We start from the raw sequence: 16,172 nt of genomic DNA, 5'->3' as shown, positions 1-16,172 counted from the left end.
AGATATTTTGAAGAATGTTTGTAACCAAAGAGTTTTGGGGCACCATTGAATTCCATAGTATTATATTTTCCCCCCATACTAGGGAAGTCAATGTTCGTTAATTTCATCAACTGTTTTGTTACCTACATTTTTAATATATTCTTTTGTGTTTAGCACAATAAATAAATTCATACAGGTTTTGAACAATTTGAGGTTGAGTAAATGATGACAGAATTTAATTTTTAAGTGAACTAACCACATTATGTGGGTCAGTGACATACCATTTTTGTCTGGATCTATTCTTTTTTTCAAAAACATAATAAAAAGGCAATTTATTATACAAACACTTTTTGGGGAATAAAGTGAGAAATGTCAGGGTGATACAACAGATATCCTGATATCGTAATATCATACAAATTCCTGAAAAGAAACCCCTTGAAAAGATAAGGAAAGTAAATTGGCATAATATTTAATTACTATTTCTTTAAAAAAACAAAAAACAAAAAAAAACTATTGCTTATATCTGATAACTTTTTTTTAAAAACAATGTCATCTAGTGCAAAAAAAAAACTAAGTCATATGGTTCAGTCAACAAGGAGACAAAAAAAGGAAATTATGTCATACAGAGGAGCTAGACCCTTATGATTGTGCATCAAGATCAGGAAGTTTCTTAAAATATCTGACCTTTTTATGAAAAGGCCAAGATTAGGTCAAGCTCTAAAATGTCATGTTGTATGACCTCCCCAAAAAAACCTAAACTTATTTTTAACATAATTGAAACTTTTTTTAAAATAATGTCTATATTCACATGATGTATTCAAGGAAAATATGTTTTTACTTTTTTGATGGTAATATCACATGACATTTTTAGTCATTACATCGAAACTGTTATTGAAAATTGTATAAATGTTTTCATAAAATCATATAAAACCAGTAAGAATACACGTAGTACATTTCTAAGAACTTGTTCATGCTATTTAAACTAGATTTGGAAAAGATTTTCGTTACTGCAGACACTCTTTGTCATTGATGCATATAATATTTGCAAGATGCCAAGTTACTAGCACATGACCTTATGAATCACTTGTGAACTTAAATGATACAAACAGTGCACATGATCAGTAAACCCATCAGTAACCTGCCCTAGACCCCATGCTGCCCTTTCTCCCATTTTCTGGAGATTGTGATACTTCCTATTCGGGTTTGGAGGGACAGCCAGATGTTTCCTGGTCGCCCCCACCCTGGCTATGTGCGTAAGAGAGAGAGAGAGAGAGAGAGAGAGAGAGAGAAAAGTCAGGTTCGCTCCCCCCCTCAGGCAACTCTGTCTCTGAGTCTTCACTTTTGAAAGCTTTCCTCTTGACCGGTTGTGTGCTTCTAGAGCTCACTAAACCCTCAGGACTACTGTGACCATCTTCAGTCTCACCTGAGTAAAGGCACAGCTGGAGGAGACAGTGACACGGGCTGTCAAACTCTCAGTGACTTTGAGAGCTGTGTTGCAGTCTCATGGCGTGGGACTGTGGCCTGAGGTATGTGTTTTCGGTGTCTCCTGCACTGCAGCAGGGCCCCGGGGCTGGTACACACGATAAAGAGGATATCAGCCGATTGGAGATGGTCCAGAGACTGGCCAAGGACGGATGCCGCCTTTTACACAGCCCGCTCAGAGCTACCGAAAGGCCTGCTGAGGTGAGATGCAAACTAATGTTCATGCATCAGTCAATCCACACACTTAAAATTATTATTAGGGTCCTTTTTCAATTCTGGGCTCTATTGGAAACTTCAGTAATAGGACTAGTATTTTAAATACAAATTAAATACACTTAAATCATTTTTATGCTTTTAATTTGGCAAAATTACATTCTTGTTAAAATCACTTTATTAGTAGCGAAATTGTAGGTCCTGGTTGAAATAAAATCATGTAATATTAAAAATGTTTTCTGTTTATTTCACTCTTTGTTTAGACTATTCTGTTTTTTTTTTTAATGTAATGATTCCAATTTTTAAAATGGATTTTCATATTTTATGATTGAAAGTCTTGATGACAGAAGAGGGGTAAACAATTAAATCTATAAAACAGAACAATCTTTAAAAAAAAAAAAAACATAAATGGTAAATAATCTTTGTGTTTTGATTGTTAAAAAAACCCGCTGGGACATAAACATGCCCATAGTTGAAAAAAAACATTCGAATGGCATTTATAGTCAATCATGCATATTTAATTTTGTCTTTTGGTAGTACTTGACAATTTGTTGTTTTGTTGTGTGTTTATTTGTTCAGATAAGGTATTCTTTATATTATATTAACTATTTTGTTGTGGTTTGTGAAGCAGCACCCTTATAAGTTGATCGATATCATTATTTAAAAGAAAAGTCATTGTTTGATGTCACTTTTTATCATTGAATCTGTTTTCAAATCTGTAGCTGGTTCAGGAGAGACTTTCTAAAACTGAAAAGGGCACCAATCTCATGCTAGTCTCTGATTGGTTGATCCCACAATAGTCCCAGTTGCCTTTTCCTGATGGCGGGCGGCCACTCACAATTACAGGAAGAGTCGACGTGAGCACCATAAGGTTGCTGGCAACCAATCACTACTTCTGCTCTGGGTGTCATGTCGTTCTATTCTGGAAGAGATATTTATTTGAACTTTATGAGACAAAAGCCTATTACCATGATAAGGAACTTTAAAATTAATTTAAGACAAGCCACTTGTAATGTGTTGTCATATTCAAAAGCTTTTTTGATCCAAAGCATCCAAAAAAAGTCACAGTAATTTGAGGTTGGGCTCAGAAGTTTTGTGCTGTTAGGAATCAGGATTAGTTTTATTCACCCTCTATTCAGTAATATTTTTCCCATTTAAATTCTACATTTAAATGAACAATTTTCAATTTTCAACCAGGGCTGTAGTACTCGAGTCCGGTCTTGGACTCGAGTCTGGACGCGAGACCGTTTTTCTATGATCTCGGACTTGTCTCGGACTCGCTGGTATTCGGACTCGGACTTGTCTCGGTCTCGGCCACTGGTCTTGCCAAATATGGCTTTTGGTCTCGACCGAGTCCAGGTGTCTTTATTATGTTCCCAGTAACGTATTATTGTAGTATGCACCTGCAGACTTCAGCAGAAACCTCCACAGATTACTGCAGATTGTAGTGCCCGTCATTGACAAGTACAACCTGCGCGTGTGTGATTTATTTTCTACTATTTGCTACTGCAATACCGGCGCATAGCTGAAATAACAGATCTGTCTATTCACTGCCGATCATAATATGAAATTGCTATATGGACTAGTGACTGTGAATATTAAAGACTGCTATCAAATCTGATTGTTCACCGAGTCTCTGCAAATGAGTGCCGCAGGTTCATGTACTTCACATACTCAAGTACACGTTTATCTTCAGCATTTCATCGTCAGATACACTCAGAAACCCGTCAAAATAAAAGTTTGGTTTAACGCGGGGGTAGGTAAGTTTGGTCCTAGAGAGCCGCTGTCCTGCAGAGTTTGGCTCCAACACTGAAAAAATAACTCACCTGCCTATAGCCTTAGTATCCTGAAGACATTGATTAGCTTGTTCAGGTGTATTTGATTAGGGTTGGAACTAAATTCTGCAGGACAGCGGCTCTCTAGGACCGAACTTGCCTACCCCTGGTTTAACGTGAAGAAACTACCACAGATATATTTTACTGGAGTGAAGCTATATTGTCATTTAGTTGCTCAAATACTCAGTAGGCTACTAGTAGCCTACCTAGCATTTGTAATAGTAGTGGGTTGTTGTTTGTATCAGTTTAACACCGCTATTATGAGGTATCACCATATGTCATCATTCTTTTTTCTTTAGATTAGAAGATTATATGATATCAAGGGGAATGTTTATACTTAAAAATCCTGGGTGTTGTGACACTATTTTTGCTTTTAGTTCAACAAATAATAACCCAAAATGACTTGATAATGTCATAGATACGACTTTTTTCCTGTCCTGGACTCGGTCTTGACTCGGACTCAAACCTTTTTGGACTCGGTCTAGTCTTGGACTCTAACTTCTTTGGACTTGGTCTTGACTTGGACTCGACTAGTCTTGGTCTTGGACTTGTCTTGGACTCGACAAAGGTGGTCTTGACTACAGCCCTATTTTCAACCCTCTTCATATTGTTACAAACAATGTCGGTAGTAAAAGTACTATAAAGGAACAATGTTTACTCTTTCTCCGTATTACCTGGGGCCTATACCATAAAAGTCTTGCGTAGCCAGACCTTCAGACTGATGGCAGAAGGTCTGGACTACATCGCAGCTTTCATTGGCCAAGGACGGCCCAGAGGCCATCTGACTGCCATGTAAAACAACCAATCACAGTTATTTTTTTCCACGTCATGTTTAGGGGCTTGAAAATGTAACGTCCATGTCCCTACAATAACAGACTGATGTGTAGAACTCTTGGAGGTATTTTATAGAGTCTATGCCACAAACTTTACATACTTCACATACTTTTGAAAATCCAGCATTTAGCTGATCCTCATAAGCGCTAACTGTCACAGTTGTAAACGTGACAGCGGTCTTTTTCCATGAGGGGGTTTGGCTTCACGGCATCTTTATTTCGCATGACGCACACATCTCTGGGACATCCTGTATAATCCAACCCAATCAGATGACAACTTCCTGAAGTGTTTACAGTTAAGTGTGCCATATGCATTAGAGTTTCAGCCAGCGGTCCATGGCCATGATGTCTGAGGCTGCAATTATATGACGGTAGTTGAACAAACTCAGGGTTACAGGATTTGTTTCAAGTTGACAAAACCAAACCAATTCAGTCAGGCTTTGTTGGTACCATGATGCTGATCATTAACTTTCTCTGTCAACTCAGGCTTTGATCCTGAGTTCATGGAGTGTGTGCACATGAAAGTGTGACATCAGTAGCGAACCAACATATGACTTGAAACATAGAGAAACTGCGATTCACTTCTCGCGAGGGAATCAGATTCTTTTCTCTCTTCTGCCGAAGATGAAGAGATTGAAGAATATGAAGTAAATAAATGCATTTACACTGCAAGAAGAAAATATCTTGCTATATCAGTGCAAGTGAAAATTGTGAAGTTAGTTTATATAGTTGATAATATGCATAGGCATACAGAGACTCGGAAATGCAAGCTTACATGTAGTCATTTTTAAAGCTTTATCTACCGATTCCAAATCATATTATATATTATTATTATTGTGTATACATTTATGTTCATTTAAACTACAGGTCCTTCTCAAAAAATTAGCATATTGTGATTAAGTTAATTATTTTCCATAATGTAATGATAAAAATTTAACTTTCATATGTTTTAGATTCATTGCACACCAACTGAAATATTTCAGGTCTTTTATTGTTTTAATACTGATGATTTTGGCATACAGCTCATGAAAACCCAAAATTCCTATCTCAAAAAACTAGCATATCATGTTTTCTGGTCTGCAAGTTAGTTTGTGTTGTTGGTTTTGTAATGCATATGCATGAAATTAATATATCATGAAATTTGTACATACTGTTTCATGACATTTTGTAAGTCTTTATCATTATGCTATTATGGGTCTGTTTCCTAGATACATATTTCATGTTTTTTGCAATAGGGAATACATTTTGTTGTTTAATTTATTTTTTCATCTTTAGTTGCTTTAATCTAGTGGGTTTTGTTATAGATCATATTCTATATCCATGTAACACTTAGGAGCAGTAAATTATGCATATGGAAAAAAAAAGTTATTTGTTATTACAGGAGGAATTTTGAACCCTTTGTGCAAAGTAATATCAACAGACCAGGAAATGATTTAAAATATCACATTGTCGTTTTGACACTTGCATAAACATAGCACTGTTCCAGAGGCTTCTGCTCCGTGTTGCAGTGACAAAAACATTTGCAATTTACATAACTGTGCTCGTAAAAAAAACATATTTTCCCCATGTTTTTCATTGGTGTATATAGTATACCAGTATTATATAGTATAATAGCATTACAGTATGCAAAATAATAATAAATAAAACCGATAGATAGATAGATAGATAGATAGATAGATAGATAGATAGATAGATAGATAGATAGATAGATAGATAGATAGATAGATAGATCATTGTATACAAATGATCTGAGCTCTGGAGGTTTTGTTATTTAATGATACAAAGCAAAAATGTGAAGTGACAGCGTAAAAGAAAAACGCCACCAGGCTGTTGTCACACATTCAATATGTTGTCTTGTGACAGTTTTTTGTCTCTGAGAATGGTGCCATGCATAAATGCATTACAATCATCTAACCCCATCATATGCAATATACACAATACAAGGTGACTGGCTTTTGTAGCTTTCGACTGAAGCTCAGAAAAGTGTTGCGTCAGCCCCTGTATAATCACAGAACTGGTCTTCAAGTTCTAATCATGACGCATGCAGTCACTTCAGAATGGAGCGGGCTAACCAGGACACCTTTTAGTGTGATTGAAGTGTTTCTCTCAAGTTCACAATAACTTTTTTTCTGGAATACGACATCTGTAGTACCCGGTCAAGTGAGATTATTGTGTTGATTGTTTTTTGTTGATTAATGTTCCTCAACCCAGAAATGTCATTTTAGAATGAAGGGCATGTGCCCCCTTAAATTTCTGAGCCAAATGTATTTTATTTTTTTCTTACTATTTTTATTTACCTTTATTTAACCAGGAGAAAAGACTCACTGAGATTAAACATCTCTTCCAGGAGTGTCCTGGCCAAGATAGGCAGCTGAGTTTGCGTATATACAGTATAACATACAATACTAAATCCAGCATAAAACATACAACCAGTCAAAAATATTTACACATCAATTTCACTCTCTACGTTAGATAGTACAATTTTTAAATGACTTCAAGTTTTGTTGCTTCATCTCTGCCTGGAAAATATTCCAGTCCGAGGTTGTGGCATATTTGCATTTTTTTGTTGTTGCAAAACTCAGAACACTAGAGGCATTATTGCTTGAACAATACTATTATGACCTCAAAACACTTTTACCATAGTGCATCATTTCTTAAATAATACATTTTGATGTTTGCATCACATAACCTGCTCCATAAGAATGGCTTTTCTCAGGCAAGTAAGCTAAAATGGCATTGTCACTTCAGAAAATGTGTTTTAATCTTGCGTTTCCTTTTGTTAACACTATCAAGTTTAAGGGTTTAGTTTAGGTGGTATGGTATTTTCAAACGGCGATAGAGCATTAACATACTAGCACCACTCACCAAACATTTCATTTCTGAACTGTAGTGTGCAAAACACTTAATATCATTTTGCCTACATTTTTGATGACCTTGCCCAGGACATCAAATACACTAAGACTACCATTGATGCCCCTTCAAAAAATGCATGCAAATAGATACTCTGTGGGTAGAAAGAGATGATGCAAATAGATTGTTGCATGAAACAGGCACTGCTCATTTGAATTTGCCTCCAGCCTGCAACTGACGCCATTGTGGCATTGTGGCTAAATGTTTCCAATTCACTTCCCACAAAAGCGCGAGCACATCTAAATGCCACTAAATGCCACATTTCGATCCTGTGTAATATTACTCTGTCGCTTTATAATATAATATTATATTATAATATTACCCCCCCCCCCCCCCAATCTGGATGGAGCTCAATGGAGCTTTTTGCCAATCCAAAGCCAAGCAGAAACTTCTGCCTGGGGAGATGAGTCTGAGATTGTGGCTTTTTAAATGCAGTTTGTGCTGATTGTCATGAGAGTGTGCGGGGGTTGCAGTGATTACATGCATCCGTATGTGTGTGTGTGTGTTCGTTCATTCGTTCGTGCAAGATCATTGGCGGTCTCTCAGTGTTTCAGTGCAATGAGCAATTAGAGCAGAAAAGTGCTGGTCCTTCCAGCCTGTCTGTCTGCCTAATTACGGGCACACACACGCGCCACATTGACTGATGTGCTGTTTGCTGTAGTCTAAGGACAGAGAGAATGAAAACCAGCTCATTAAGACACACACACACACACACACACACACACACACACACACACACACACACACACACACACACAAACTCTGCATGATCTATCCATTAATTGCACTGCTAACTTGAAATGCACTTCTCCTAGTGCTGTAATGAGGATGTTTTTCGAAGAGTGACTGTAAGATCCCGGTCCGTATGTTGTTGGCACAAGCGTTATGGAAGGCATGAGATGCTCACACCCATATTTACACACACTAGTGAGACACACAGTTCACATGCTGGCTAAACTACAGCAAACAGACCTTTTACTGGAGTTCAGAGTCCAGAGCTGTTTTTAAGTATTCATATCAGAACATAATTAGATACAAACTCTCAAACTTTCTTTCCATTTTAGACAGTACATGAGAGTCCTGCATGGCTGGCTTAGTCTACACTAGTTTGAGCACATTGTACAGCATTGCACGCAGTTGTTGAGATGTTTATGTCACTGATATAGTGAATTGTGTTTGCAATTATAGGTTGAGTTTTAGGTGTGTATGAATATTGTAGATTGGACAGATTGAGTGCTTTGTTCTCTGTGTGTGTGTGTGTGTGTGTGTGTGTGTGTGTGTGTGTGTGTGTGTGTGTGTGTGTGTGTGTGTGTGTGTGTGTGTGTGTGTGTGTTTCAAAATGTTCAGAGATCTGTGGAAGATTGATAACACACACCGGGCAAAGTGACATGGCTTTTACAGGACAAAAGCAGTGGAATGTTGCTTCAGAGCACCTTTCCTTCATACACATACACATACATATACCCATCCACATATACATCTACAATGGCCACAAAAGTTTTTGACATATTGCCTTATTTTATTTTATCCAAAATTTCAAGGGTCCAAATTATAGTTATTTTTGCAACACCCTCTAATTGTGGGTGAATTAAGTATATTTACCTGCCATCCATGTGACAATGGGATTATTGAGTAGATAGATAGATAGATAGATAGATAGATAGATAGATAATGTTTGTGCTATCTTTAAAATAAATCATTCTTTGTTTGATATTTTGTTCTAATTGTTCTAATAATCATATATTTTTTCAAGTTTGACTTAAAGGGATAGTCCACCCAAAAATGAAAATTCTCATTGTTTCAAACCTGAATGCATTTCTTTCTTCTGCTGGACACAAATGAACTATTTAGTTACCAACATTCTTCAAAATATCTTCTTTTGTGTTCCACAGAAGAAAGACATGGTTAGGGTGAGTGAGTGATGACAGAATTTTCATTTTCACATGGACTATCCCTGTGTTCAAATGTTTTCATTACACATTATGCATAGATGTACGTACTGTATAAATATATATTCAACCAACAAACCAGCTCAGCACACACACATAATATTTCAGCCTAATCTGCTTGCAATTCATGATTACGCAATATCAAATAACTCAATCAGTTGAATTAATTCAACTTTAAATGCAGCCTCGTGCTGAGCAGCGCTACCGCAGCATTGTGTTGGGTCACGATAAAACGAACCCATTGAACGGCGCCATTTGATGTGGGATGTTTAATTTAAAACTGTATTGTGATGGAAATCAGGGGAGCGAGACAGACAGGGACGGGAAGACAGGGAATCTCCCTGGTGATAATGTTCTCTCTCCCCCCGCAGCCCCCCGGTGACGCAGCAGTCCGTGTGTGTGAGAGAGAGAGGAGCCACGAGGTGCTTCAGAGAAAGACGTCACCGAGAGCTCCCTCCTCCTCCTCCTCCTGGACTGGGAGGTAAGCAGCCACACACCCGTTCTCACATGCGAGTGGAGCTCCAGAGCGCGCACACCCTTTCTCTCTCGTCTCTCATTTCTCACTCTAGTCATTCCGTCTTTCATGTAATCTGTCCAGCCCTGCCTCTTTGTCACTTTATTTATATCTCTCATCTCCCTGAAGTAATTCTCTAACGAGCTCAATCACACTCACACACACACACACTCGTCCGAGGATGTGCTGCATTGGCGTGCGCTCTTTCCTATGGAGCCCTTCTGAGGGATCTTAAAGCAGAAGCTCCAGAGCGCAGTCAGGCTTTTGACTCCTCGATTCCTCCGGGTCAATGTGGTAAGTCGGCGCCGATGTGGACATGGGCAGCAGGCGTGCAGTGGCCCCGGACCCACGCATGGACGACAGGTTGATGCCGGCCGCTCTGGTGGAACAGGAGGAAGACGAGGATGAGGACGAGTCCTCCGATACCTGCAGCACAGACCGAGCCACCGTGCCTACGTTCGACGTGCCGTATTTCCGTTATATTGACGAGGAGGGCACGGAGGAAGAGGGCGAGGAGGAAGGCTGGTGCAGCAGTCACTCCCTGTCCTCCATCGAAGAGGAAGACTCCAGTGACTCTTCTGTCTCCCACAGGTACGCTGCCGTGCCTGCCGCCCCTGAAAGGGTTTTGGAGCATCTGCTGGGCCACCTGAGGCTGGACGAGGAGCAAAAGAGCCCCCAGAGCAGAGAGACAGGTGAGCCGTCACCTTTTATCATAGTCGTGACTCGTGACCCACGTATAGATGTTCTCTGCTGACTTTCTCAACTGATTTTGAGGCCTAATCTAACAGGTGTCTTTCCATTATGCGGAGATCTGTAGGCTTGGCTGTATTTCTTGTCATATAACTTACGTTTTATTATGAGTATTTTTTCACTATAGAAGAATGAAACAGGGCTGAAAACTATTAAAATAAACCATTCAAATTGTTTTGTTAATTGAAAAAAGCTGAAACAAAATGGCAACATTCATAAAACTAAAATTACTAAAACTAAAATTTAGGTAAAATTAATTAAAGCTAAAAAAATTCTAAAGTAAGATAATAATAATAATAGAGATGCCTAAAGTACAAAATAAATTACTGAAACTAAAATTAAAATGAAAACTGAAAATTAATTAAAATATCAATACATACTATTATAATAATTGTAAAGAATACTAAAATAACACTGGTCTGAAAATCTTCCATCTTCTTAAACATGATCATCCCATCTCTTAAACTGATAGTTCACCCAAAAATGAAAATTCACACTCTTGTGTTTATCCAAACCTTTATGACTTCCATTCTGCTATGGAACACAAAAGAAGAGATTTTGGACAAAATAAATCCTTTTTTGTCCATGCAATTAAATTCAGTAGGGTCCATTGTCTTTTGTACCCCATTGACTTTGATTAAATCGACAAAAACAGTTAAAACATTCTTCAAAATATCTTCTTTTGTGTTCCGCAGAAGAAAGAAAGCCCTACAGTTTTGTAATTTTCATTTTTGGGTGAACTATCACTTTAAGAGATCGAATGATCATATTTTAGGAATAGTAGACCTGAATCTAGTACCTAGACCATTCAAAACAAGGTACAAGTCTTAAAAACCTTCTGGAAACCTTCTGAAAATAAAGAAAATACTCTACTATCTACTATACTTTCTATCAACGCTGCACTTTAATTTTTGTGGCACAAACATCTATCAACATTGTCACCTGCTGTTCAAAAAATGTTGCGGCATGTATTTCAAACAGCAGTATATTTCCTGGTTCTGTTATCATGCTAGAAGGTAAATGATGTGATAGTAGTGATCTACTTTTAGCTGACTGCCCGACTATATCCTGCTGGTACAGAGTTATTATCTCCTGCTGGCTTTAATGTCCTGCCCGTCATGGATGGCATGCTGCACTCCATCTTTAGCTGGCAACAGTTAAACAAGGTGGTTGAAAGTGAAAAATGCAGATTGTGGGATAGTTTCACCTATTGGGATGCACAGAATAATTTATCATTCAAATGCTTGAATTTTTATAGCATTGTCATATCTGGGACATATGAATTAAAACTATAGAACTAATGCATGGATCCTTGCATTCAGGGAGAGATATTCTGCCTGCCAGGCTTAAATCATTCTTGTTTTTCCAGACAGAATGTTTGTAGTAAAAAAGTATTGATTTAGATTCTCCATAGGGAATAGAACATCTCCGTAGCCCTGAAGCCATTAGGTCTGGGTCAAATCTGGAGTGAAACAGTGGGATTTGTGACTCTTGTTGTGTTTTGAAGCTGAACAAAGAAACAAATTAATTTTCAAGCCATTATAAGTAGTATGAATGCACTCTGCATTAGTACTCTGAGTTGCTGAAGTAGCGTGTGTTCGATATCAAGCTGTTATGTGTCTCAGACTAGATTAGAGGAATGAGTAAGTGTTCTTTCCCCTTAGAAAAAGCCTGACTTTGCGGTGGGTGTTCCCCCTCCCTCTGTATGGCGAGCCAGTCCAGCGGAGTGAGTTCTAACCTAATTAAAGACATTGATAGCTAATCGCTATAGTTCAGCTCACTTCTCTGTTGTGCGCACAGAGTCTTGTCTGTTTAAATCCTGCACTGCTGCAGTTCTTCTGTCTGCTTTCAGTGCAGTTCCAGAACTCTCTTCCATTGCTGAACAGAGGAAAAGATGCTATTTGGACAAGCACACCACTTATACTCCTATTAATTACCAAAAAGAGTACACGTGGAGTGTGAATAGGTTTAAAGAGAGTTCAAATGAAAATGAAAATTCAGTTTAGAATTTTTTTTCTTTTTTCCCCCTGAAAATTCTCATTTAGAATTTTAAATTCACACTTGGCAGGGTTGGTCTGATTAAAACGAACCCTGGTGCGATTGCTCTGTTTGTGCAGTTCATTTGAATAAGTGTGAAGGCTGCCATCAGAACCCTGGTCGAACCAAACAAGAGGACAGAGACCCCTGAAAAGATGGGGGTCTCTGTCCGCTTCCAAACGAACTCTGAATCAAATCAATTTCAAATCAAATATGAGCACAACACAGACCAAAGACATGCAAACGAACCATAAACGGCCATGAAGGACAGAATGCTCAAGCATACCTGTTTTTTTCTCGCATAGTTGCAATGTTGCCCACCACAGTTCGTTACAGGCATCAGAACTATCTCTTCGCAGGAAATCTTCGTTTGTGTTCGACGGAGGGATTCCTGACGCTTTTTTGACGGCATTACACATTTTATAAGCTCTTCATGAGTTCTCAGCTGGTCAAAATACCATTGTATGTAGGCTACACACATACAACGACCACATTTAGACCAGCACACAACTTTGTTTTGGATGTTCAGTAAATTCCGTCCCGAAATATATACGTAATAAAATGCAATAAAATCAGGTTCTGAACATATCCCTATGCCTTTAGGTTTGGTATCTTTAGATTCAGTGCTAAAATGCCAATGTGAACGCTTAGTGGACCAGGACACTGCAGGAATAAGCAAAGCGAATCGAACTACAAGTGTGAACACACCCTTACTTTTGTGTGCAAGCCACACCTTTGTTTCTCTTTTTCACACACTGCAAGTGAATGTGGGCTGGAGATTTCAAGCTCTAAGAATATTATACATCATAAAAGTAGTCAATATGATGTTTGCGATGTATTTGCAAGTCTTCTGAAAAACACTCAGAAGTCATTATTAGCTGAAAATCTTTCCTTGAAAATCTTACTTGACAACCGTATAGTCCCCATTTACTTTCTGCTAAACTTCTCTCTTTGTGTTCCATGGAACAAAGAAAGACATACAGATTCCTAAAGACGGAAATTAGGATATAAATCAAATATGTAGTTGAACTGTTCTTTTAAAATCTTTGTGCTGATGAAGTATGTATCTTATTGTCACCATTCTATTATATATCTGAAATATATTTTAGGTGTTGACAGGGTAAACAGTGATATAGTGGTGAGAGAAAAGGTCGCCATGATCTATGAACTGTCAGATGAAGTGGCTTCACTTCTAACTGCCTGGTAAGCTCTATTCTACTGGGATGGTTTTGTCCACACTATAAATCTATTATGGTTTAAATGCTATGACGGATAATAAATGAGTTTGACGCTATTTTTGAAATGCATCCATAACTGCATTAGCTCAGACTGCCAGGTGATCCATACATAGTTTTTCTAAACCGTTGAATGTGTATATTTTGGTGTATTGGTATAAATAGTGTGTTCTTGTAAACGCAGAGAGACAAAGAAAGAATTAGACAGACAGAAGGAGAGACCGAGATTCCCAGAGGACAGGTCTCAGGGGACATGAGGCTTGCCGGTGTATTGTCATGCTTGCACACCCCTCACATGTGTAGGGAGTTTGATAGGGCTCAGTATTGATTTCATACGGCTTCTGAAGTATCCATCAGCTGATCCCGTATGAATTCCGTGTTTACATCCTGCAGGACCGCCTGCTTCTGCACACAAAGGGATTTAAATGTTTGTTGTTTAACGTATGAAGCCGAAGGGAAGCGTGCAGTAAAAGTATTGATTCGGTTATGGAGAGCAGAGGTTGTTTTATTGTTTTTTCTAAATGAAAGGTATCCAGCCCAACTGTATCTCCCTACAGAGCTGGAGCTCTTGGCATATCTTAATGCTAGTAAATGCATAAGCAAGACGATGTGCAATGAAAGAAAGAGGAAAAATAACTCTGTAGTGGTTTGGTACTTTTATGTGTTTGCCTGCAGTTCATTGCTTTTGTTTATTAAAAAATATTTTATGCTCAAACATGCAAGAAACGTTACAATTAGGGATTCATTCAGTAATGACATATTTTTTTCTGCATTCAGTCTGTGTGTGTTTGCCTGAGGATTCCAGGAGACTTCTGCCGATAGTAAAGAAACAACTGGGTTGAGGAAGAAATCTGAGCCATTTCATTGCCAATTCGTCTTTGATTATTTTGTCAATCCTCAAGCCAAGAGGGTATATCGGGTTATTATATTTTTGAATGTAGCATTTGTTTGATGAATGTAAAGTTTCCTCTGTGTTCAATACCAGGGATTTTCTCTAGTAATGAACATGTCTTTTTCAATTTGCAGTGCTCTGCATTTAATACAGAAATCATTGATTTGGTGTACTGTATAACACTGATAAAAGACATACAATGCTAAACAGAAACTCATAGCATCAAGTGTGGTCCAAAAGAATAAGACCACTTTAAAAATATAGAATAAAACCTGAAATAAACCGAGCCATTAAGACTTTTGTATGTAAAACTAAAAAAGGGGGGGAAAAAACACACAAAAAAACACGTTATTGTAAATGGATGTACCAAAACTTAAGAAATTCTAAAATACAATCTCGTTCAAAAGTTTGGGATCAGTAAGATTTTTGTTTATTTTTTTAATGAAAGAAATTAATACTTTTATTGAGCGGACACATCAAATTGACCAAAAGTGACCAAAAGGGACAGTATAAACATTTATAATTTTGCAAAAGATTTCAAATAAATGCTGTTCCTTTGCACTTTCCACTCATCAAAGGATCCTGAAAAGAACTGAATCACTGTTTCCACAAAAATAAAGTGATTTCAATTTTACACAACATTGGTAATAGTCAGAAATGTTTCTTAAGCACCAAATCAGGATATTAGAATGATTTCTGAAGGATCATGTGACACTGAAGTAATGTTGCTGAAATAATGCAAGAGTGAAGTAATGATGCTGAAAATTTAACTTTGCCATTACAAGGATACATTTCATTCATTGTCTACAATTCTATAATAGAAAAGTATTTTAAATTACAATAATATTTCACAATACTACTATTTACTGTATTTTTATCTAATAAATGGAGCCTTAGTGTGCATAAGATACTAATTTCAAAAACATAAAAAAAATCTCACCGACCACAAACTTTTAATCGATAGTGTACTTTAACCTTTCCCTTAAATTTGTTATGGTGATGATTTCATTTGTAATTTACTTTGCATTCAAAAGCAAAAAACGTTTAGATCTATATCTAGATCAGGTTGGTAACTGTATTTCATGTGTTCTTTAACAAATCCAAACCTGAATTGATTTTTCTTCCCTGATCCAATATCTTCTATTTCTGCTGTAAATGAAGTCAATCACCTGAACGGCGCTCTGCTCAGGCCTGCTGAGGGTAATTGGCAAGCTCGGCTCAATGAGCGATAATCAAACCCTGTCCACATGGTTAATGGAGAGACTTGTGGGAATTGCTTCATTGATGATGATAACTCAGCTCACGAATCCTGAGCATAATTGGCCCGAAGCTGTCAGAGCTCATCATCCATGATTTATGGAAAACGGGAATAATTTGAGTAAAAACATCAAAAAACAAAACTAGGAGAGGGATTGTGTATATGAGCTTTTCAAGAATGCCGATGAATTTGGAGCAAACATTAAATGAGATGAAGTTGTTTAAAGTGAATCATCTGTCACATCCTCTCATTAACTGTAACAGTCTCATTTTCCTTTTTCTGCAT

General features: G+C 37.7%; 1 protein-coding gene across 2 annotated transcripts in view; it reads left to right on the top strand.

The window, feature by feature from the left end:
- The window catches only part of rapgef5b (Rap guanine nucleotide exchange factor (GEF) 5b), a 58,560-nt gene that overhangs the window by 16,637 nt on the left and 25,751 nt on the right, over positions 1–16,172 (top strand). The window contains exons 9-11 of one of the 2 annotated variants that reach the window (XM_077209194.1): positions 1,537–1,662; positions 9,573–9,682; positions 10,307–10,407. In XM_077209194.1, the coding sequence (XP_077065309.1) occupies positions 1,537–1,662; positions 9,573–9,682; positions 10,307–10,407 (337 nt within the window). The remainder of the gene's footprint in view (positions 1–1,536; positions 1,663–9,572; positions 9,683–10,306; positions 10,408–16,172) is intronic. The other variant, XM_077209195.1, reaches the window with a different exon arrangement.

This window comes from Siphateles boraxobius, unplaced genomic scaffold, assembly GCF_051911475.1.
Source record: "Siphateles boraxobius isolate OS27281-9 unplaced genomic scaffold, OSU_SipBor_1 12, whole genome shotgun sequence".
Lineage (NCBI taxonomy): Eukaryota > Metazoa > Chordata > Actinopteri > Cypriniformes > Leuciscidae > Siphateles > Siphateles boraxobius.
Note: the sequence above shows the minus strand (reverse complement) of the source record. Positions and strands in the feature narration are given on the sequence as shown.